The sequence below is a fragment of the Piliocolobus tephrosceles genome, chromosome 13 (assembly GCF_002776525.5).
Source record: "Piliocolobus tephrosceles isolate RC106 chromosome 13, ASM277652v3, whole genome shotgun sequence".
Classification (NCBI taxonomy): Eukaryota; Metazoa; Chordata; class Mammalia; order Primates; family Cercopithecidae; genus Piliocolobus; species Piliocolobus tephrosceles.
In genome coordinates this window covers 11334841-11360038 of record NC_045446.1, presented here as the reverse complement: position 1 = coordinate 11360038, position 25198 = coordinate 11334841, and the positions used below count along the sequence as shown (strand labels likewise).

The following is a 25198-nucleotide window of genomic DNA, read 5'->3' as shown; positions in this document are numbered from 1 at the left end:
CTGATGTCAGATTTTTGCAGGTTTTGGAACATTTGCATATACATAATGAGCTATCTTGGTGATAGAACCCAAGTCTAAATATCAACTTCATCTCTGGCCAGGCACAGTGGCTCACGCCGGTAATCCCAGCACATTTGGGAGGCCGAGGGGGGCAGATCACCTGAGGTCAGGAATTCAAGACTAGCCTGACCAACATGGAGAAACTCTGTCTCTACTAAAATAAAAATAAAAATATATAAAATTAGCCAGGCGTGGTGGTGCAAGCCTGTAATCCCAGCTACTTGGGGGACTGAGGCAGAAGAATCACTTGAACCTGGGAGGCAGAGTTTGCAGTGAGCTGAGATCGCACCACTGCACTCCAGCCTGGGCAACAACAGTGAAACTCCATCTCAAAAAAAAAAAAAAAATCATCTGTTTCATATACACCTTATACACACATGAGGTATGTGTATAAGGTAATTTTACACAATGTTTTATTTATTTTATTATTTTTTATTTTTTGGAGACGGAGTCTCGCTCTGTCACCCAGGGTGGAGTGCAGTGGCATGATCTTGGCTCACTGCAAGCAACTATCCTGCCTCAGCCTCTGGAGTGGCTGGGACTACAGGCACACACCACCACGCCAGGCTAATTTTTGTATTTTTAGTGGAGATGGGGTTTCGCCATGTTGGCCAGGCTGGTCTTGAACTCCTGACCTCAGGTGATCTGCCCGCCTCGGCCTCCCAAAGTGCTGGGATTACAGGTGTGAGCCACCGTGCCTGACCAATTTTATACAATGCTTTAAACATTTGTGCATTAAACAGAGTTTTGACTGTGACCTGTCACATGAGGTCAGGTATGGAATTTTCCATTTGTGGCATCATGTCAGCACTCAAAAAATTTCAGGTTTTGGGACATTTTGGACTTTGGATTTTTGGATTAGGGATGCTCAACCTGCACTATCACTGTAAATGTGGCAAATGAAGAAGTGAAGGCCTCCTTGGGGTTAGGCAGCCCATGGCAGGTGAGGCTAGACAAGCCCTGAGGCCTGGGTGTGGGAGACCGGCTGGGATGCGGGTACCCACAGGCACACCTCAGCCCCACACACTGGCAGTTAGGAGAAAGAGAATGGAAGAGAGAAAGGGAGTTGAGAAAAGCAAGAAGAGCATGAATGAATAAAGGGAGAGGTGAGATGGACAGGGAGGGGGTGGAGATGGAGGAAGGCCCATCCCTGGGTGATGTGAGGGCTGCTATGACCACTCGCCCCAGGCTCTGGGTCATCTCTCCTCGGAGCCAGGAGGCTGCCCACGACCCGGGGCTTCCTCAGGAGGAAGCACGCATAGCCCCCTTGTTGAGGCAGAGGGTTGGCTCCATATCAGTCCTTCTCTGTGCCCACAGGCCCCCTTTCCCACATCTCTGGCCTCCTCACCTGCACTGACTTCCCCCGCCGTTACACCACCTGCCCCTAGACCTAGAGAGGGCCCGGCCGCTGCCTCTACTTGGATTGACCACTGCGGCTCTCACCCCTCTGTAGACCGCACAGCCAGACACCCACCTGACCCAGCCCCTCCCCACCGCTGGCCTTCCTTTTTCAGCTCCTTGCCCTCCCCTCTGACCCATGGCTCACAGAGCCTCCCTGCACGGGCCAGTCCTCATGACTGTCCTTTCACTCTGAGTTCTTAGGCCTCGGTCAACACCCCAGCCCTCAGCAATGCCTGCCAGAAACCAGTCACCTCAATCCCAGGGCCCCACTCTCACCCTTACCCAAACCTCCTCCTTCCCGCCTCTCAGCCCACACTCACTGACTCATCCAGCCCCCGCCATCCCTCTGAAGTCAACCCTCAAAGCCTGTGCCAGGACAGCACAGCCCCCACCCCCTGCCACCATCCTCTCCTGTAAATTCTCAAAGAATGGTCCAGACTCCTACATGAGAACTACCAGGGCCCTTTGCTTAGAATACTATGACAGTGAAATAAGCCAGACGCAAAAGGACAAATGCTATATAACTCCACTTATCTGAGGTACCTGCAGTAGTCAAATTCACAGAAACAAAGTAGGGCTAGGTACGGTGACTCTTGCCTGTAATCCCAGCACTTCGAGAGGCGAAGGTGGGTGGATCGCTTGAGGTCAGGAGGTCAAGACCAGCCTGGCCAACATAGTGAAAACCCATCTCTACTAAAAATACAAAAATTAGCCAGCACAGTGGTGCATGCCTGTAACCCAGCTACTCGGGAGGCTGAGGCACAAAAATCGCTTGAACCTCCAATCGCTTGGAGGTTGCAGTGAGCCAAGTTCACACCACTGTACTCCACCCTGGGCAACAGAGCAAGACTCCATCTCAAAAAAAAAAAAAAGGCCAGGCGCAGTGGCTCACGTCTGTAATCCCAACACTTTGGGAGGCCAAGGTGGGCGGATCACAAGGTCAGGAGTTCGAGACCAGCCTGGTCAACATGGTGAAACCCTGTCTCTACCAAAGATACAAAATAATTAGCCGGGCATGGTGGCAGGCACCTGTAATCCCAGCTACTTGAGAGGCTGAGGCAGGAGAATCGCTTGAACCCAGGAGGCGAAGGTTGCAGTGAGCTGAGATTGCACCACTGTACTGCAGCCTGGGTGAAAGGTCGAGACTCCATCTCAAAAAAAAAAAAAAAAAAAAAAAAAAAAAGACCTATATAAAACAATGATGGGAACCAGGCTCGGTGGCTCACGCCTATAATCCCAGCACTTTGGGAGGCTGAGGCTAGAGGACTGCTTGAGCCCAGGAGTTCCAGACCAGCCTGGACAACATGGTGAGACACCCACCTCTACAAAAAAATAAACAAAATTAGCTGGGCATGTGGTGTGTGCCTGTAGTCTCAGCTACTCGGGAGGCTAAGGTGGGAGGATCACTGGAGGCTTGGAGGTTGAGGCTGCAGTGAGCCATGATCACACCACTACACTCCAGCCTGGATGACAGAGTGAGACCCTGTCTTAAAAAAAAAAAAAAAATAGGTAAGTGAGGTGACAGACATGTTAATTAGCTTGATTTAATCACTGCACATTGTATACATATATCAAATATGTCAATCAAAAATAATAGTAATAATTTATAAATAAAATAATTTAAAAATTAGAAATGCAATGACAAAATCAGAAATCTTGGAAGTGAGGCCCAGAAACCTACATCTTTTTGTTTTTTTGTGTTTTTTTTTTTTTTTTTTTTTAGATGGAGTCTCACTCTGTTGCCCAGGCTGGAATGCAGTGGCACAATCTTGACTCACTGCAACCTCCACCTCCCAGGTTCAAGAGATTCCCGTGCCTCAGCCTCCTGAGTAGCTAGGATTACAGGTGTGCACCACCACGCCCAGCTAATTTTTGTGTATTTAGTAGAGACAGGGTTTCACCATGTTAGTCAGGCTGGTCCTCAACTCCTGACCTCATGATCTGCCCTCTGCCTCCTAAAGTGCTGGGATTTCAGGCGTGAGCCACCAGACTCAGCCCTCAGAAACTTACATCTTTAACCAGCTCCCCAGTGATTCTTATACACCTTAAGCGGAAGAACTGAGAAGTGCTGCTGCTTCTTACCTGCGTAAGCTCAGCCAAATTGCCAAAACTACACAGCCTCAATTTCCCCACCTGCAAATGGACACGACCCCTTCCTCACAAGGATCTTGTGAGAGTCACATGAGATAAGGAATATAAAGAACCGGGGAGTGACAGCTGCTTGACAAAAGTGAGCTGGACATTTAGTCAGTTCATGGACGTCCACTGAGCACCCCATGCGGGGTCCTGGAAATGTGAGAGTGAGCAGACAATGTCCCAACATCCCAGTGCTTGCAGACAGTGGGGAGTCTTCCTTCTCCCACCTTCAGGCCTCTGAAAGCTACCTGCTGGAAAGGAATATCTGACAACAGGTAGGGAGGATCCTGACCTCCGAGGCTGGTGAAGAAGAGTGACCCAGGAGAAGCCACTGCATGGGCAGGGAGAGCAACAGAGGCAAGGTGCAGAGGGTCATCAGAGCACTTAAAAGGGGACCGTGGGCCGGGCACGGTGGCTCACCCCCCGTAATCCCAACACTTTGGGAGGCCAAGGCGGGCAGATCACCTGAGGTCAGGAGTTTAAGACCAGCCTGACCAACAAGGTGAAACCCTGTCTCTACTAAAAATACAAAAATCAGCCAGACATGGTGGCATGCCTGTGCAGCCTGGGACACGCCTGTAGTCCCCAGCTACTCAGGAGGCTGAAACAGGAGAATTGCTCGAACTCAGCAGTCAGAGGTTGCAGTGAGCCAAGATCACGCCATTGCACTCCAGCCTGAGCAATAGAGCAAGACTCTGTCTCAAAAAAAAAAGAAAGCAGGGGGACCCTGCAGCCATCAAAATGAGCGAGATCCTGTGTTTTGCAGGAATGTGGATGGAGCTGGAGGCCCTTATCCTCAGCAAACTAACACAGGAACAGAAAACCAAATATGGCATGTTCTCACTTATAAGTGGAAGCTAAATGATGCGCACTCATAAACACAAAGAAGGGAGCAACAGACACTGGAGTCTATTAGGTTGGTGCAAAAGTAACTGCAGTTTTGCATTGTTGAAATCTGTGTTTGATATTGGAATATATTCTTAAATAAATGTGGTTATGTGATATATCTTTTGTTTTTTTTTTTTAGACGGAGTCTCACTCTATCATCCAGGCTGGAGTGCAGTGGCGGGATCTCAGCTCACTGAAAACTCTGCCTTCTGGGCTCAGGTGATTCTCCTGCCTCAGCCTCCCAAGTAGCTGGTATTACAGGCACCTGCCATCACACCCGGCTGATTTTTGTATTTTTAGTACAGATGAGGTTTCACCATGTTGCCCAGGCTGGTCTCAAGCTCCTGATCTCAGGTGATCCACCCGCCTCAGTCTCCCAAAGTGCTGGGATTACAGGCGTGAGTCACCACACCCGCCTATATATCACTTGAAGGCGCATTTCTCTCCTTCAGGTTTTTGCTAATGACTTATTACTTGCTGTTTATTTTATGTTTATTTTAGACTATGGAAATTATGTTAGACCAAAAGCAAATTCAAGCTATGTTCCTTTTTTTTTTTTTTTTTTTTTAAGAGACGGAGTCTTGCCTTGTCACCCAGGCTGGAGTGCAGGGGCGCAATCTCGGTTCAGTGCAAGCTCCACCTCCTGGGTTCATGCCATTCTCCTGCCTCAGTCTCCCAAGTAGCTGGGACTACAGGCACCCGCCGCCACACCCAGCTAATTTTTTATATTTTTAGTAGAGACAGGATTTCACCATGTTAACCGGGATGATCTCAATCTCCTGACCTTGTGATCTGCACACTTCAGCCTCCCAAAGTGCTGGGATTACAGGCGTGAGCCACCACGCCCGGCCCCAAGGTATTTTCTTATTGGAGTTCAAAATGGGTTGTAAAGCAGCGGAGACAACTGGCAACATCAGTGCATTCGGCCCAGGAACCGCTAATGAACATACGGTGCAGTGGTGGTTCAAGTGGTTCTCGCTGGGAGGCTGAGGCAGCCGGATCACCTGAGGTCAGGAGTTCGAGACCAGCCCTTCCAACATGGTGAAACCCCCATCTCTACTAAAAATACAATTAGCTGGGCATGGTGGTACACGGTTGTAATTCCAGCTACATGGGAGACTGAGGCAGGAGAATCACTTGAACCTGGCAGGCAGAGGTTGTATGAGCCGAGATTGTGCCACTGCTCTCCACCCTGCCTGGGCGACAGAGCAAGACTCCGTCTCAAAAAACAGTTTTGCAGGCCGGGCGCGGTGGCTCAAGCCTGTAATCCCAGCACTTTGGGAGGCTGAGACAGGCGGATCACGAGGTCAGGAGATCGAGACCATCCTGGCTAACACTGTGAAACCCCGTCTCTACTAAAAAAATACAAAAAACTAGCCGGGCGAGGTGGCGGGCGCCTGTAGTCCCAGCTACTCCGGAGGCTGAGGCAGGAGAATGGCGAAAATCCGGGAGGCGGAGCTTGCAGTGAGCTGAGATCTGGCCACTGCACTCCAGCCCGGGCGACAGAGCAAGACTCCGTCTCAAAAAAAAAAAAAAAAAAAACAGTTTTGCAAAGGAGACAAGAGCCTTGAAGACAAGGAGTGCAGTGGCGCCAGTCATTAGAAGTTGACAATGACCAGTTGAGAGAAATCATCAAAACCGACACTCTTAAAACTACACGAGAAATTCCCGGAGAACTCAACACGGACACTGGACGGATGTTCAGCATTTGAAGCAAATTGGAAAGGTGAAAAAGCTTGATAAGTGGGTGCCTCATGAGCTGAGCAAAAATTAAAAAAAAAAACAAAACATCATTTTGAAATGTCTTCTTTTATTCTACACAACAACAACCATTTCTTGATCAGGTTGTGACGTGAGACAAAAAGTGGATTTTATACGACAACTGGTGATGACCAGTGGCTGGACCAAGAAGCAGCTCCAAAGCACTTCCCAAAGCCAAGCTTGTACCAAAAGAAGGTCATGGTCACTGGTGGTGATCTACTACAGCTTTCTGAATCCTGGCAAAACCACTACATTTAAGAAATATGTTCAGCAAATTGATGAGATGCACCAAAAACTGCCGGCATTGGTCAACAGAAAGTGCCCCATTCTTCTCCATGGCAACGCCCGACCCCATGTCACACAACACTTCAAAAGTTGAACGAATTGTACTACGAAGTTTTGCCTCCTCCGCCCTATTCACCTGACCTCTTGCCAACCGACTACCACTTCTTCAGGCATCTCGACAGCTTTTTGCAGGGAAAATGCTTCCACAACCAGCAGGATGCAGAAAATGCTTCTTTTTTTTTTTTTTTTTTTTTTTTTTTGAGACAGAGTCTTGCTCTGTCGCCCAGGCTGGAGCGCAGTGGCCTGATATCTGCTCACTGCAAGCTCCGCCTCCCAGGTTCACGCCATTCTCCCGCCTCAGCCTCCCGAGTAGCTGGGACTACAGGCGCCCGCCACCACGCCCCGCTAACTTTTCTGTATTTTTAGTAGAGATGGGGTTTCACTGTGTTAGCCAGGATGGTCTCGATCTCCTGACCTCGTGATCCACCCGCCTCAGCCTCCCAAAGTGCTGGGATTACAGGCCTGAGCCACAGCACCTGGCCCAGAAAATGCTTTCTAAAAGTTCGTCTAATCCCGAAGCATGGATTTAGATGTTACAGGAATGAAAAAACTTATTTCTTGTTAGTAAAAATGTTTGTAATGGTTCCTATTTTGGTTAATACAGATGTGTTTGAGCCTAGTTACAATGATTTCAGATGCATGATCTGAAGCCGCAATTATTTTTGCACCAATACTTGAGGGTAGAGGGTGGGAGGAGAGAGAGAAGTAGAAAAGATAACTATTGGGTACTGGACTTAATTCCTGGTGATGAAATAACCTGTACAACAAACCCCGTGACATGAGTGTAGCTATGTAACAAACATTCTTGTGCACCCCTGAACCTAAAATAAAATTATAGGCCAGGCGCTGTGGCTCACGCCTGTAATCCCAGCACTTTGGGAGGCCGAGGAGGGCAGATCACAGGTCAGGAGTTCGAGACCAGCCTGGCCAACATGGTGAAACCACATCTGTACTAAAAATACAAAAATTTGCCAGGCGTGGTGGCCAGAGCCTATAGTCCCAGCTACTTGGGAAGCTGAGGCATGAGAATCACTTGAACCCGGGAGGCAGAGGTTGCAGTGAGCTGAGATTGCACCACTGCACTCCAGCCTAGGCAAAAGAGTGAAACTCCATCTCAAAAAAAAAAAAAAAAGAAGTTATATAAGGGGGGAAATCCTGGCCAAGCCCTGGGCCAAGGCTTTCCAGAGGTGGTAATGGTTGTGTAGAAACCTGGAAGATAATTGGCTTAGGGGATGGGGGGCCTTCCTGGCCAAGGAATAGCATGCGCACAGGTACAGAGTCCTCTGGGACATCTGAGGAAGCGAAAGAAGGCCAGGGCGGTGAGGCCTGGGACCTGTACACCAAGAGCAAAGGGAAGTCAGGTGGACTCAAAATCCTCCCAGGAATTCCTCCCCGCAGGACTCAGTGCTGTCTTAAGAGCAGAGCCCCTGGCCTCCCATCTCCTGCCCCACTATTCCAGGTGGTTTCTTGGAATGGCCTCTCACCACCACCCGCAGCCTCACCGAGCAGGTCTGGTCAGGTCTGGTCAGCACACATTCGCTTTTCTTCTCAGCCAGGTCCCAGAGCTGGGGCTGAGCCCCTGAGGTCTTTTCACACTGAGACTGGACCCTCCAGCCCCTGACAGGGCTCACCCCAGGGCTCCCCAACAAATTCAGGAGAGCACTAATACAAGAATGCCTCTTCTTTGATTCTTTTCTGTCCTTTACTTCTCCCAGATTATCGCCCCTAGCAATGCCTAGAAAAGAGGAAAGTGGGCCGGGCGCAGGCAACTCACTTCTGTAATCCCAGCACTTTGGGAGGCCAAGGTTGGGGCTTGGAGGTGGAGATTGCTTGAGCCCAGGAGTTCCTGACCAACCTAGGCAACAGGGCAAGGCCTCATCTCTGCAACAACGACAACAAAAATTAGCTGGACATGGTGGCACACACCTGTGGTCCCAGCTACTCAGGAGACTGAGGTGGGAGGATCGCTTGAACCCAGGAGATGGAGGCTGCAGTGAGCCATGATATCACTGCACTCCAGCCTGGGTGACAGGGTGAGACCCTGCCTCAAAAAAAAAAAAAAAAAAAGAGAGAGAGAGAGAAAGGAAAACAGCAAAAGAGGAAAATGTACACCATTAATACACCATTAAAAAAAAAATCCCTCCTAGGCCTTTGGTGACACCATTTCACTAATGTTTGTTTTAGTTTTTTTGTTTGTTTATTTGTTTGTTTTTGATACAGAGTCTCGCTCTGTTGCCCAAGCTGGAGTACAGTGGTGCAATCTCAGCTCACTACAACCTCCGCCTCCTGGGTTTAAGTGATTCTCCTGCCTCAGCATTCTGAGTAGCTGGAACTATAGGCGCCCACCACTGCTCCCAACTAATTTATTTTCACTCACATTGACACAGTTAAGATGACAGAGTCTGTCAACTTCAGCACTTATTGTAGTAAGATAGTAGGACAAATTTTTTAAGAACTTTGCTTTTCTTATTTTTTCATTATTATTATTATTATTATTATTTTGAGAAGGAGTTTTGCTCTTGTTGCCAGGGAGTGCAACGGCATGATCTTGGCTCACCACAACCTTTGCCTCCCAGGTTCAAGTGATTATCCTGCCTCAGCCTCCCGAGTAGCTGGGATTACAGACATGCGCCACCTCCCCACCCTCGGCTAATTTTGTATTTTTAATGGAGACAGGGTTTCTCCACGTTGGTCAGGCTGGTCTTGAACTCCCAATCTCAGGTGATCCGCCCACCTCGGCCTCCCAAAGTACTGGGATTACAGGCGTGAGCCACCGTGCCCCGCTCTTTTTTTTTTTTTTTTTTTTTAAGAGAGCCATTACTTGGGTAGTTTGGGGTCTGTGAAGTGGTAAAAATACTAGAAAATGGCCAGGCGCGGTGGCTCAAGCCTGTAATCCCAGCACTTTGGGAGGCCGAGACGGGCGGATCACGAGGTCAGGAGATCGAGACCATCCTGGCTAACACGGTGAAACCCCGTCTCTACTAAAAAATACAAAAAACTAGCCGGGCGACGTGGCAGGCGCCTGTAGTCCCAGCTACTCTGGAGGCTGAGGCAGGAGAATGGCATAAAACCCGGGAGGCGGAGCTTGCAGTGAGCTGAGATCCGGCCACTGCACTCCAGCCTGGGCGACAGAGCGAGACTCCGTCTCAAAAAAAAAAAATACTAGAAAATTACCTAAACATTTTTGTCAGGCCAACATTTTTGTCTTGGGTACAAGGAGGGTGGGAAGTTTGCCAGACTGCTCCTAAGCCTTCTGTCAAGATGTTTCCCTAAGAACCTGTCACCATGCAGAGGGGAATATCCCACACAAGCAGCAGGCCTCCACCTCCCCAACCAAATGCCTTCCATTCCCTTCTTCTACGATGCATGAAACAGATAAGGCATGAAATCAAAGCTCTCTTTCCAGAACCGGCTCTCCAAGTGGGTGATCCAGTCCTGCATGCAATCTTGTCCTTTTGCCTGTTTAACTGTGAAACTGTTGTTGAAAGTATTCCAAAGTGACTTTAGGGAATATTCATATCTTGACTGTTTTTAACTTCCATAAAAAGTTCAGGCAAGCTTGGCCCATTCCCGGGAGCTGGAATCCAGAGGGGAGGGAGATAAGGTCCCAGTGCTCCTTCTGGCTGGGTTCTGCCGGGTTTATAGGAGGGCCTCACACCCCTCACCCCGATTTCAAGCAGGAGGGTAGCAGGCAGAGCTTGGGAAGCCTCACCCAGACCCTGCTTCCTGCCAGGAAGGTCAGGGCCCTGCTCCCCTGCATGTGCCCGCTGCTGGGAGCAGGCTGGACCCAGTGGCCAGCTGTCCTGGACAGTGAGAGCCACAGAACCCTCAGCCCTGCCAATCTTGCCTCGGATCCTTTCTACATCCCTTTAGCAGTTGATACTTTAGGGGTGGGAGGAAACAAAGCTCAAGGGTTAAATTTCTGGTTGTGACAGAGTTCATTCCAGATACGTGTATTCAGAGGCCAATCAGGCAAACCTGTGATTAACAGAGAAAGGCCTGACTCTGCCGGGCACGGTGGCTCACGCCTGTAATCCCAGCACTTTGGGAGGCCAAGGCGGGTGGATCACAAGGTCAGGAGTTCAAGACCAGCCTGGCCAAGATGGTGAAACCCCGTCTCTACTAAAAATACAAAAATTAGCCAGGCATGGTGGCGGGAGCCTGTAATCCCAGCAACTCGGGAGGTTGAGGCAGGAGAATCACTTGATCCCGGGAGGCAGAGGTTTCAGCGAGCCGTGATCATGCCACTGCACTCTAGCCTAGGCGACAGAGCAAGACTCTGTCTCAAAAAAAAAAAGAAAGAAAGAAAGAAAAAAAAGAAAGGCCTCTTTCTCAGTGGTCCTGGACTCAGAAGCCCTGACCTCTGTCCCCAAACAGGGCCTTCCTTCCTGAGCTCTCTGCTATGCAAGGAATTCTGCGTGAAGTTAAAAAAAAAAAAAAAAAAGTCCTAGATTTGCTGCCTTCTGGTCTGACCAAGTTGGAATGTGCAGCGTGAAGAAATGCTCGTTGCCTGGGCAGGGCCAGCCATCCACGGGAAAACAGACCTCAGTAAATAATGTCCTCGACCTTCCCGCAAAAGCCCAGAGGCTGCCTCCTATGAGTAACAGATGAAACCCGATGCCCTCCTGTAGCTCCTGGGCTGATCCCTCTCCAGAAGGTGACTCGAATGAGAAGGAAGGTGCTATGGGCTTCCCCCTTCTTTTTTTTCTTTCTTTCTTTTTTTTTTTTTTTTTTTGAGGCAGAGTTTCATGCTTGTTGCCCAGGCTGGAGTGCAGTGGCACAATCTCGGCTCACTGTAACCTCCGCCTTCCAGGTTCAAGCAGTTCTCGTGTCTCAACCTCCCAAGTAGCTGGGTTTACAGGTGCCCACCACCACACCTGGCTAATTTTTCTATTTTTTAGCAGAGACGGGGTTTCACCATGTTGGCCAGGCTGGTCCTGAACTCCTGACCTCAGGTGATCCACCCACCTCAGCCTCCCAAAGTGCTGGGATTATAGGCATGAGCCACCGCGCCCAGCCTCGGGTTTCCCCTTTCTTTCATTTCCCTTGCACCATCTTTGGCTGGACCCTCAGGGTCTCCTTCCTGCCTCCATACCTCCCACCCTCAAAGCTACCATTGCTACCCAAAAACCTCCCTCAACCTCAGTCTCTAGCAAGTCACCCTTCAATACTCTTTATTTTTATTTATTTATTTATTTATTTTGAGACAGAGTCTCGCTCTTTCGCCCAGGCTGGAGTGCAGTGGTGCGATCTCGGCTCACTACAAGCTCCACCTCCTGGGTTCATGCCATTCTCCTGCCTCTTCTGCCTCAGCCTCCCGAGGAGCTGAGACTACAGACGCCCACCACCGTGCTAGGCTAATTTTTTGTATTTTTAGTAGAGACGGGTTTCACCATCGTCTCGATCTCCTGACCTCATGATCTGCCCGCCTTGACCTCCCAAAGTGCTGGGACTATAGACGTGAGCACCGCTCCTGGCCCTTCAATACTCTTTAAAGTCTGAGTTCTTCAACCCTCTGCCTTGATGTTAAGGCATTTTACAATCCGTCTCCACCCTCTTGCCCTGTCTCCCCCACCATTCCCCAGTGCATGCCCTGTGTCAGGTGAGGTCTGTCTCTCTTCCCTGCTGGGTCAGCCATGCTCTCTCCATCCCTGGCCCCTCACTCATGTTGTCTACATGTGGGGGCTCTCCTTCAAGGCCCAGCTCATGTCTCACTTCCTCCATGAAACCTTCATCAAGATGTAGTATTTAGGCCGGGCACAGTGGCTCACATCTGTAATCCCAGTACTTTGGGAGCCCAAGGCATAGTGCTCACTTGAGGCCAGGAGTTCGAGACCATCCTGGCCAACATGGCGAAACCCTATCTCTATTTAAAAGTACAAAATTTATTCGGGCGTGGTGGTACGTGCCTGTAGTTCCAGCCACTCGGGAAGCTGAGGCAGGAGAATCATTTGAGCCCAGGTGACAAAGGTGGCAGTGAGCTGAGATCGCACTGTACTCCAGCCTGAGTGACAGAGAGAGATTATCTCAAAAAAAAAAAAAAAAAAAAATGTGGTATTTAACAGAGAGGACTCTGGAGCCCGACTGGGTTCAAATTCTGACTTTTTTTTTTTTTTTTTTTTGAGACGGAGTCTCGCTGTGTCACCCAGGCTGGAGTGCAGTGGCCGGATCTTGGCTCACTGCAAGCTCCGCCTCCTGGGTTCACGCCATTCTCCTGCCTTAGCCTCCCGAGTAGCTGGGACTACAGGCGCCCGCCACCTAGCCCAGCTAGTTTTTTGCATTTTTTAGTAGAGACGGGGTTTCACTGTGTTAGCCAGGATGGTCTCGATCTTCTGACCTCGTGATCCGCCCGTCTCGGCCTCCCAAAGTGCTGGGATTACAGGCTTGAGCCACCGCGCCCGGCCTAAATCCTGGCTTTGCCCTTCCGTCTCTCCATGACTTTGGGCAAATTACCTAATCCTTCTGTTCCTCAGATTCCTCCACTGCCAAATGGGGATATAATTGCACCTACTCCAGAGAGCTACTATGAGGATGAAATGAATGACATCACATAAAGCATTTACGCCATACCCAACACATAGAAAGCACCTCAGAGGGCGAGTGCTTACTGTTACCTGAGCGTGCCATCCCTCCCTCGTACTCTTTTCCCCAGAATGTCTTCATCTAGCATGGTAGAGACCACACCTCTCAAGTGCATCTTGTACTGCTCACTGCAATTTCATGTGTAGCAAAGAGGAAGAGGAACATTTTATCCGTAATCATAGCATCAATAACAATAGCTTATTCATGAATGTAAAATATTCCTCATTCGTAATGTGCAGAATAAGCCGGAGAACTGGCCCTGCTTCCTCCTGGTATGGTTTAACCCCTAAGAGGCCTAGGAGGAAAAAGATAGGGCAAACTATCAGGAGCACAAAGACACAAAAATGTCCACAGGATGGTCATTTGAACACCAAAAGGACAATCATTTGAACGACATGGTTTCACACCAAGAAGCACTGCCTGGAGAGTGACCGGGTCAGAGGTGGGAAACTCCACCAGCATCTGTTCCTCCTGGAAATGAACAGCACCCAAGTGACAGGAGACCCGAAGGCCCAGGGCCCAAGGACCACTATATGGCAATAGCATCGGGGTAGGGTGGGCTGCAGGCCTTCTACTTTACCAGAAGAATGCTGTGGCTCATGAATCAATCAGTTCAGAGCTCAGGATGATATGGGAGTCAGGGCTCACTCAGCCTTTTCGGGCCCCCATTCCTTCAGCTTTAATTTGAAGATAATTGGTGGAAACAGAGGATCACTAACAAATCATCCGGTTCTGAAATTCTGTCCTGTGCCAAAATGATCTACACAACAATCTCTACATAGATCAAGAAAGGGCGTACATAAAGCAGTGTTCAAAAGAAGGAATGGCTGGGTGCAATGGCTCTCACACCCATAATCCCAATGCTTTGGGAGGCTGAGGCAGGAGGATCACTTGAGACCAAGAGTTCAAGACCAGTCTGAAAAACATACTGAAACCCCATCTGTACAAAAAAAAAAAATTTAATTAGCTGCTCATGGTAGCGTACACCGGTAGTCTTAGCTACTCTGGAGGCTGAGGCAGGAGGATCACTCGAGCCTAGGAGTTGGAAGCTGCAGTGAGCTATGATCATGCCACCACACTACAGCCTGGGTGACAGAGCAAGACCCTGTCTCTAAATAAATAAATAAATAAATAAATAAATAAATAAATAAATAAATAACAAAAGTGACACCCCAGGTCAGGGGAAGGAGGGTTTGCTACTTTACGTAAGATGTCAGAGAAGATCTCTCATGAGGTGACATTATAAGGGGAAAAGTTTGTCAAGGGGAAGAACATTCCAGGCATGGTTCACAGCAAATACAAAAACCCTGGGATGGAAGCTTGGCTGCCAGATCAAGGAACAGCAAGAAGGCCCTTGTGGCCAGAGCTCCACGAGGGAGGAAAAGATGGGGTCAGAAGAGCAGTGAGGGCCAGGTGGTACGGAAGCCTCTACGCCACCGCAAGCACTTAAGCATGCTTCCAAGTGAGATGGGGAGCCATGGAAAGTCATGAGTGAGGCATGGCAATACTTGACTTAGGTTTCTTTTCCTTTTTTTTTTTTTTTTTTTTGAGACAGAGTTTCACTCTTGTTGCCCAGGTTAGAGTACAATGGTGAGATCTCAGCTCACCGCAACCTCCGCCTCCCAGGTTCAAGTGATTCTCCTGTCTCAGCCTCCTGAGTAACTGGGATTCAGGCATGCGCCACCATGCCCAGCTAATTTTGTATTTTTAGTAGAGACGGGGTTTCTCCATGTTGGTCAAGCTGGTCTCCAACTCCCAACCTCAGGTGATCTGCCTGCCTCGGCCTCCCAAAGTGCTGGGATTACAGGCGTGAGCCACCGCACCTGGCCTTTGACTTAGGTTTCAAAAAGATTAATTGGCTGGCAGCAGTGGCTCACATCTGTATTCCCAGCACTTTGAGAGGCCAAGGTGAGAGGATCACTTGAGCCCAGGAATTCAAGATCAGTTTGGGCACCACAGTGAGACCCTGCCTCATTACAAATAATTTTAAAAATTAGTCATGCATGGTGGTGCGTGCCTGTACTCCTGAGCGCTTGCGCCCAGGAGTCTGAGGCTGCAGTGAGCCGTAATCCCACCACTATACTCCAGCCTGGGTGACAGAGCAAGACCCTGTCTCAAAAATGAAACAAAACGAAAAGGATCAATCTTGTTGCTGTGCTAAGAGACAAAAAGAATCTAAGGCAAAAACAGGAAGACAAGTTAGGAAACAATGACTGTAATCCAGATGAGAGATGCAGTGGCTTAGATCACTAAGCCAGTGGAGATGAGGAGAAGTGGCTAGATTAAGGACACAGAAGAGGGACTTGATAGGGATTGCTAATGGTGTGACTATCTGATGTAAAAGAATAAGAGGAGGCTGGGCGCGGTGGCTCATGCCTGTAATCCCAGCACTTTGGGAGGCTGAGGCAGGTGGATCACAAAGTCAGGAGATCGAGACCATTCTGGCTAACACGGTGAAACCCCATCTCTACTAAAAATACAAAAAATTAACTGGGCATGGTGGCAGACGCCTGTAGTCCCAACTACTTGGGAGGCTGAGGCAGGAGAATCACTCAAACCCAGGAGGCAGAGGTTACAGTGAGCTGAGATTGCGCCACTGCACTCCAGCCCAGGCAACAGAGCAAGACTCCGTCTCAAAAAAAAAGAAAAAAGAATAAGAGAAGGCCGGAAGCGGTGGCTTATGCCTATAATCTCAGCATTTTGGGAGGCCGAGGCAGGTGGGCCACCTGGGGTCAGGAGTTAGAGACCAGCCTGGCCAAAATGGTGAAACCCTCATCTCTGCTAAAAATAACAAAAAAATTAGCCAGGTGTGGTGACACACGCCTGCAGTCCCAACTACTCAGGAGGCTGAGGCAGGGGAATCAATTGAACCCAGGAGGTGGAGGTTGCAGTGAGCCAAGATTGCACCACTGCACTCCAGCCTAGGCGACAATGCAATAATTTGTCTCAAAAAAAAAAAAATGAGATGAAATTCTGACACACAATATAACATAAATGAACTCTGAAAGTGAAGTAAGCCAGACACAAAAGGACAAATACTGTATAATTCCACTTACATGAGGTACCTAGAGTAGTCACATTCATACAGTCAGAAAGTAGCGGCCAGATACGGTGGCTTATGCCTGTAATCCCAGAACTTTGGGAGGCCGAGGTAGGCAGATCACAAGGTCAGTAGTTCGAGATCAGCCTGACCAACATGGAGAAACCCCGTGTCTACTAAAAATACAAAATTAGCTGGGCATGGTGGCACATGCCTGTAATCCCAGCTACTTGGGAGGCTGAGGCAGGAGAATCGCTTAAACCTGGGAAGCAGAGGTTGCAGTGAGCCGAGATTGCCCCACTGCACTCCAGCCTGGGCAACAAGAGCAAAACTCTGAAACTTTGTCAAAAAAAAGGAAGGAAGGAAGGAAGGGAGGGAGGGAGGGAGGGAGGGAGGGAAGGAAAGAAAGAAAGAAGCATGGTGGTTGCCAGGGGCTGGAGAGTTAGTGTTGAATGGCTACAGCGTTTCAATTAGGGAAGATGAAAAGTTCTGGAGTTGCACAGTAGAGATGGTTGCACAGTGATGTGAATGTACTCTAGACCACTGAGCTGTACACCTAAAAATGGTTAAAATGGTCAATTTTATGTTATGTCTATTTTACCACCGGTTTTTTTCTTTTTCTTTAAATAGATGGAGAACTCACAGATTGGTCCACTGGCAAGGGTCCTATAAGGTTTTAGAGATTTATAAACACAAGTGCAAATGAAAAATTACCCTAGAGTTTTCCCATGGTTAGCTATGGGTACAGGAATATCTTCCCCCATCCCACCAAGAGGCCTTCAGCATGGGGAGAGAGGGTTCACTGAGTGAGGAGCAGCAGATTCCAAACAGAAGCCTATTCCAGACCAAAGAACATCGTGAAAGAGGAGAGGACTGAAATAATATGTCCAGAGAAGCAAAATGAGCTAAGGGGTTTGAAACAATGGAACAGAAACATTGTGGATCACCAGTGGTGTGGGACATCTGGTGACAGCTTAGATGACCAGTCCAGTGTGAAACTGATAAAGGGGCATACAACCGCTAATGTTTATAAAGCACTTACTGTATGTCAGGCACCACTATAAGCACTGCGCAGGTACTAACTCACTTAATCTTCACAACCACCATCTAAGGGATGTTATCATCCTAATCTCACAGATGAAGGAAAAACTGGAACATGCCCCAAGGTAGAGTAGCAGAGACAGGATTCGAACCCAGGCAGTCCAGTTTCCGAGCTGAGCTAACCATGAGGGTACATGACTCAAGGCAGGACTGTATGACACCCAACACCATGAGTTTATAGGTTTCCATTTGTAGCTTCAACTCTCCAGCACCTCACCCCACAAAATCTCCTTGAACATTTAGGACACAGCATAAATGTCTTTTTTTTTTTTTTTTTTTTTTTGGAGACCGAGTTTCACTCTTGTTGCCCAGGCTGGAGTGTAATGGCGCAATCTTGGCTTACTGCAACCTCCGCCTCCTGGGTTCAAGCGATTCACCTGCCTCAGCCTCCCATGATGTCTTGATTCAAAAGCTCTGCTGCTCTGAACTGCACAGACTTGCCTCCAAGTCCAGCAATACTTCTCTGATTTTCTGCTTATTTACCAAAATGACCCTGTAAGCAGCTGACTGAAGTGTTACCGTGAGAAAACCATGTAATGTTCAAACGGGTTTTTGGATATTAAAAGAAACGGCAGTATCCCCTTGAGAAGCCGACTTAGAGAAAGCTGGAGGCTCACGGCGGGGGCAGGAAAGGCTTGTTTCTCACATGCCCATGAAGTAATGTTTACAGAAGACTCCAACTTCAAAGTCCATGAAAGTGGGGGACACGCAAGTTGGTTTCTAAGGAAACATCCATGATCAGGGGAAAGAGGCGTCTCTGGCAAGGAGAACTATAATCTTTCTCCAGTACTTTAAACCAAGGCATGAGAAGATGAAAAGCCATGGAAGTTCCTCTAAGTTCCCTGTGACTGGCTGCTTTAATTCTGCCCCCTTCCCTGCCTGGCTCTGCAAAGGTGCTCAGTAAATAAACATTCACTGAATGAACAGTCATCATGTACTCGGCGTACAAGTCCTTTGAGAAAAGGGGTCAAATCCCAATTCCCTTGAAATCCCGAGACATTTAATTTAATCAACGTTGAAGTAAAGTGTACAAGAAAAAAGTGCTGCATTTGGCAACACAAACACTAGAACCCAATCCCCAAAGAGCAAGAGAGAAATGGCCACCATGTAAGCGCTGGGAAGCCAGCCAGCGGTGCTTGCCATCATCTGTCTAGCTTTTTTCTTTTTTTTCTTTTGAGATGGAGTTTCGTTCATATTGCCCAGGCTGGAGTGCAATGGCGCAATCTCAGTTCGCTGCAGCCTCCAGCCCTTGGGTTCAGGCAATTCTCCTGCCTCAGCCTCCTGATTAGCTGGGATTACAGGTACCCACTATGCCCAGCTAATTTTTTTTTTTTTTTTTTTGTATTTTCGGTAGAGACAGAGTTTTGCTATGTTGGTCAGGCTGGTCTTGAACTCCTGGCCTCAGGTGATCCACCCGCCTTGGCCTCCCAAGGTGCTGGGATTATAGGCACAAGCCACAATGCCCAGCCCATCTGTCTAGTTTATATTCCAGACAGACTGTGCTGGAGATCCTCCTGGGCCCTTCTGAGTGTGAAGTCTAGTGGAGGCCCAGCACCATGGGAGCCAACACAGGGATGCCTGGGCACCATGGGAGAGCACAGAGAAGGGGCCCTGAGCCCAGACTTGGAGGCTCAGATGGGCCTGGATTGGTGGTTCAAAGGCCCAGGAAGAGAGGGGGCAAAGGGGTGTGGAGGAGCACAATAAAGACACAGGAATGGCCCGGCACAGTGGCTCACGCCTGTAATCCCAGCACTTTGGAAGGCCGAGGAGGGCAGATCACAAGGTCAGGAGTTCAAGACCAGCCTGGCCAATATGGTGAAACCTCATCTCTACTAAAAATACAAAAAAATTAGCTGGGCATGGTGGCACATGCCTGTAATCCCAATTGGGAGGCTGAGGCAGGAGAATTGCTTGAACCCGGGAGGTGGGGATTGCAGTGAGTTGATATCGTGCCACTGCATTGCAGCCTGGGTGACAGAGTGAGACTCCATCTCAAAAAAAAAGACATGGGAGCATGGACCAGCATCATGGATGTGGGGACCAGCACTAGGGTGTGGCTGGAGTGAAAAGCCCACATGGGAAGTGGTGGGGGCTGAGCTGAGGACTGGGCCACGGCAGCCTTGGGTGCTGAGCTAAGGATGAGAACTTTACCCCGAGAGCCACAAGCAGCCACTGAAGAATTTCAAGGAGGGGAGTAACATGATTTGATTATTTTATTTTATTTTATTTTATTTTATTTTATTTTATTTATTTATTTTTTTTTTTTTGAGACGGAGTCTCGCTCTGTCGCCCAGGCTGGAGTGCAGTGGCCAGATCTCAGCTCACTGCAAGCTCCGCCTCCCGGGTTTACGCCATTCTCCTGCCTCAGCCTCCTGAGTAGCTGGGACTACAGGCGCCCGCCACCTCGCCCGGCTAGTTTTTTGTATTTTTAGTAGAGATGGGGTTTCACCGTGTTAGCCAGGATGGTCTCGAACTCCTGACCTCGTGATCCACCCGTCTCGGCCTCCCAAAGTGCTGGGATTACAGGCTTGAGCCACCGCGCCCGGCCGATTATTTTATTTTAAACTAACCACTATTTAAGCTCACTCTATTCATGGAGGAAAAGACCTAAGATAGGCAGACATTTAGGAGGCGACTGTAGCAAGTAATACAAACCAAAAACATTGGAAATGTTAAGAAGGTGGGTGACTGGTGTGGGCCAGATGGTTAGCAGAGCTGACCAGAGACGGCGGGGAGGGGGATGGAGAGACAGGCAGAGGGGAGGTGGAGGGGAGCCCAGAGGTGCAGCCCTGGAGCTCGGAAGAGAAGCAGGCCTGAGAGCCACAGAGCCCCAAGAGGCTACCCGGAGAGAGAGTCCCGAGTGAGAAAAACAAAAACCCATGACAGGTCCTTGGGAAATTCTGCCGCTTTTGAGGTTATGGGAAAAGGGGAGCCCATAAAGGGCCTAGGAAGGGAGGGCAAAGTCATCCTAACCAAACAGACGTCAACACGAAGGAGATCTCACCAAGCAGAGGGGCAGGGTGTTTCAAGGAAGGAGAGGGCACAGCAGCGAGTGTCCGGAGAGTTCCCTGGGCACTCCTATCAGCGAAGTGGAGTCAGCAAGAGCAGTACTGAGTGGCAGGGTGGAAGCCTGGGGACAGGGAATAGGGGGACTGGAGTGAAGGGAAGATGAGGAAGAGGTGACAGGAATGAAACAGGCAACACTTTCCAGTTGGCTCTCAACGAATAGCACCACAGCAAGAGGGGTTCGAACTTGAGGGAGGCTTTCCTTCTTTTTTTGAGACGGAGTCTCGCTCTGTCACCCAGGCTGGAGTGCAGTGGCCCGATCTCAGCTCACGGCAACCTCTGCCTCCCAGGTTTAAGCGATTCTTCTGCCTCAGCCTCCCGAGTAGCTAGGATTAGAGGTGTGCACCACCACGCCCGGCTAATTTTGTATTTTTAGTACAGACAGGGTTTCACCATATTGGCCAGGGTGGTCTCGAACTCCTGCCCTTGTGATCTGCCCACCTCAGCCTCCCAAAGTGCTAAGATTATAGGCGTGAGCCACCGCACCAGGCTGGGAGGCTTTCTTTAAAGGAAGTGGAGTATGTGCCTGTTTATTTGCTGAAGGGACATTCACCCCAGGCTATGGGTGGAATCCTGGGCAGGGAAGAGGTGAGAAGAGAAAATGGGGCTCAGATGGTGGAAGGAGGGTCCACAGGAGCGGATGGAAGGAAGCGGAGCCCCCTTTGCCCAGTGACAGGGCAGTCAGTCCTCTCCAGCTGACATTGCCATGTGGGAATGCGGGCTCAGTGAACATGACAAAATGTTGAGAGGCCACACATTCCATATTTTCATTTATTGTTTTGTTTTGTTTTGTTTTTCTGACACGGAATCTCATTCTTTGGCCCAGGCTGGAGTACAGTGGCACAATCTCGACTGACAGCAACCTCCGCCTCCCAGGTTCAAGTGATTATCCTGCCTCAGCCTCCCGAGTAGCTGGGATTACAGGTGCCTGCTACCATGCCTGGCTAATTTTTATATTTCTAGTAGAGACAGGGTTTCACCACATTGGCTAGGCTGGTCTCGAACTCCTGACCTCAAGTGATCCGCCTGCCTCGGCCTCCCAAAGAGCTGGATTACAGGTATGAGCCACCATGCCCAGCCAGTCTCCTGATTCTTAAATGTTTGCAATTACCTCCAAAAAACAGTTTAGTTTTTGTGCAGGCCAGAAACATGGCTATGGCCCAAACTGAGCCAATGACCCCCCAACGTAGCTCCCTATGACCCAGGATTTCCATACCCCATAGTCGCTCACTTCTTCCCCTCCGACTCACTCGCCATGTGGGCATCTCCCTCCTAGGAGGCCTGAAAAACCATTTCCTTTAGAGGATCAAAAAGACTTTTTCTAAACTCTGGTAGATCTTCCACTAGAAGTATATTCCAACCCTTTAATTCTAAGTCTTTGCTTTCTGCCCCACCCTGGCTTCTGGGTTTAATAGGTACTGTCTTAAAAGCATGTGGATATTGCACAGTAGCCCTCCCTATGAAGAAACCCTTGAGATTCCTTCTGAAGGAGTACGTAATCCTTCCGCAGTAAGTGCATTTCCTATGGGCTTCTCACAAAGCTGAAAGAAGACTAGGATTTGAATTTCCAGGCCCAGGAGAAAGAGGGGCTGGGCTCCTGGGGTCCTGAGCCATATCCTTCCAGGTGTGGCTTCCACAGCCCAGGCAGGCATGCCCATCTGTGATAAAGGGTATCATTATCATAATTAAGGTCATCCGTCTTTCAGTCCCCATCACTTCTCTCACCTGCATTTGGGGTGGAGACTGAAACTGCCCCGGCTTGGCTGCTGGCTTCCTTCTGTTTGTTCTGGTCTTTGCATTCCAGTGCTGATGATGGTTGTGGTGTGTTCTAACAAGGATAAAGATTATCACCAGGTCACTCATCAAATCATCCAATCAATGAGCACTTTTCAAATGCCTACTATGGGTGTATAAAATACCAGAGACCCCATGTTTACCACCACCCACCCCCAACACATCCTAGCCCAGCCCAAGCTCCAGCCTTGCCTGGAATCTCTAGCTGTAGAGAAGATAACAGAGAATCTTTAGCAGACAACTGGCCTAAGCTGAAGGACAGCCCTTTGTGAAAGCCCTGGGAATCTCACACAAAGGGGACAATGCTATCTTGGGTTCATCCACCCACCAGACCCAGTCGTTCTCCTCAAGGGCTTTGCGAGGACAGAAGGAGAGAGATAAGGTACAACTGAACACTGAGGAACAATGTGTAAGAAAGGAGGGTTTTGTTGTGGGACCAGAGCACTCATTGGTTACCGCCCCCTGGGTATCTTTTCTCGGTCAGCATTAAGCTGGATACTGCGGGGCAGGGGTTCCAATCACTAGACTCAGCTCCACTCAGAGTTCCTAACGCCTTACAGGGTAGATCTCCAATCCGAGGTCGCTACCATCTGTGGGGAAGGAGAGTGTTCCCGTCAAGAAGGAGAGCCCACCTGGCCATGGGATTCCCCGACCAATGGCAGGATTCCGTCTGGTAGCAACACGGAAACCAGTTCGTGGAGAACTGTGGTTGCCATCAGTGGTTTCAACAGGTTACTCTTTTCATGTGTTTGCCCAAGTCTAACACCATCCCAAGAAATTACTCTTCCCAGCAGAACACGGTGGCTCGCGCCTGTAATCCCAGCACTTTGGGAGGCTGAAGTGAGAGAATCACCTGAGCCCGAAAGTTCCACACCTGCCTGGGCAATATAGTGAGACCCCCACCTCTACAAAAAATAAAAATTAAACAAAAATTAGCCAGGTGCGGTGGCACACGACTGTAGTCCCAGCTATTCAGGAGGCTGAGGTAGGAGGATTGCCTGAGCCCAGGAGGTCGAGGCTACAGTGAGCCATGATCGCACCACTGCACTCCAGCCAGGGCGACAGAATGAGACCCTGTCTCAGAAGAAAAAGGAAAAGAAAAGAAAAGAAAGGAAAAGGAGGCCGGACGTGGTGGCTCACGTCTGTAAACCCAGCACTATGGGAGGCCGAGGTGGACAGATCACAAGATCAGGAGTTCAAGACCAGCCTGGCCAATATGGTGAAACCCATCTCTACTAAAAATACAAAAATTAGCCGGGCATGGTGCTGGGCACCTGTAGTCCTAGCTACTCAGGAGGTTGAGGCAGGAGAATCGCTTGAACCCGGGAGGCGGAGGTTGCAGTGAGCCAAGATGGCACCACTGCACTCCAGCCTGGGTGACAGAGCAAGACTCCGTTCCGCCCCCCAAAAAAAAGAAAAGAAAAAGGAAATTACTCTTCCCCAGGGGATAGTAACCCAAAGGTTACATGAAAGGATTGAGCCAGGACCTTCAATTTCAAACTGATTAAATTTCTTTTTTATTTTCTTTCTATTGTTTTCTTTTCTTTTCTTTTCTTTTTTTTTTTTTTTTTTTTTTTTGAGACAGAGTCTCGCTCTTGTTGTCCAGGCTGGCATGCAATGGCGCGATCTCAGCTCACCCCCACCTCCGCCTCCCGGGTTCAAGCAATTCTCCTGCCTCAGCCTCCCGAGTAGCTGGGATTACAGGCATGCACTACCACACCCGGTTTATTTTGTATTTTTAGTAGCAATCTCGGCTCACTGCAACCTGGCCTCCCAAATTCAAGCAGTTCTCCTGCCTCAGCCTCCCGAGCACCTGGGATCACAGGCATGGAGTTCGAGACCAGCCTGGCCAACATAGTGAAACCCTGTCTCTACTGAAAATACAAAAATTAGCCGGGCGTGGTGGTGCATGCCTGTAGTCCCAGCTACTCGGTAGGCTGAGGCAGGAGAATCCTTTGAACCCGGGATGCGGAGGTTGCAGTGAGCCGAGATCACATCACTGCACTCCAGCCTAGGCAGCAGAAGGAGACTCCGTCTCAAAAAAAAAAAAAAAAAAGAGAGAGAAAACAAAGGTTGAGAAAAACAGAAGTGCAAATGACATTAAGGTGTGGGTGGGAGAAGTAAATTGCCATGGAATTAAATGTAAAGTGTTCTTAAAGCTTTTCCTTTTAAATGTACTTCTCTGTGGAAAACATTATACTGAGTGATGTGTGAGCTTTGAAAAGATTAAGGCAGGATCCAGACTGCGGTATCGTTCCTGAGGTACAAAAGGTTTGAAGATGGGCCTGATATCATCAAAGCCAGGTTACAACCAACAACTGTAGTCGGGCACGGCAGCTCACGTCTGTCATCCCAGCACTTCGGGAGGCAAGGTGGGCGGATCACAAGGTCAGGAGATCCAGACCATCCTGGCTAACAGGATGAAACCCCGTCTCTACTAAAAATACAAAAAATTAGCTGGGCGTGGTGGCAGGCACCTGTAGTCCCAACTACTTGGGAGGCTGAGGCAGGAAAATGGCGTGAACCCGGGAGGCAGAGCTTGCAGTGAGCCAAGATCTCACCACTGTACTCCAGCCTGGGTGACAGAACAAGACTCTGTCTCAAAAAAAAAAAAAAAACCCCAACAACTGCTAAAGTGTTCTGAGCTGATCAAAGGAGGAATCCAAAGGCCAGTGCACTGTACAGCTTGGGACTGAATGATTGGCATTGTCATCTCGTCATTCCAGGACATGACCACTATGTGGCAGGAAAGGATGTGGCAGAAGGGCAGGCTATGGCACCAAAGAACTCCTTGAAGTCACTCAAGAAAACAGAGGATAAGGAAGGGAATGGAGAGGTCACTCCCCTGAGGCCCTCCAAGGCCCCAGACTCTCCTGTTTCATATCTAAAGGTCAAGGAGAAATGGGTGGAGAAAAGTGCTACATAACCATTCCTATCAAAAAAGGTAGAGACATGATTACTCACTCTATGTAAAACGGTTACTAAGTAACAGAAGACACAGCATTAAATAGCATCATTACGACA

General features: G+C 49.1%; 1 protein-coding gene across 3 annotated transcripts in view; it reads right to left on the bottom strand.

Moving 5' to 3' along the window:
- AHNAK (AHNAK nucleoprotein) overlaps nucleotides 1-25198 on the bottom strand; it is a 104250-nt gene that overhangs the window by 37532 nt on the left and 41520 nt on the right. For all 3 annotated transcript variants that reach the window (XM_023189480.1, XM_023189482.1, XM_023189481.2), the window contains one exon: nucleotides 22106-22208. In XM_023189480.1, coding sequence (XP_023045248.1) covers nucleotides 22106-22208 — 103 coding nt within the window. The remainder of the gene's footprint in view (nucleotides 1-22105; nucleotides 22209-25198) is intronic.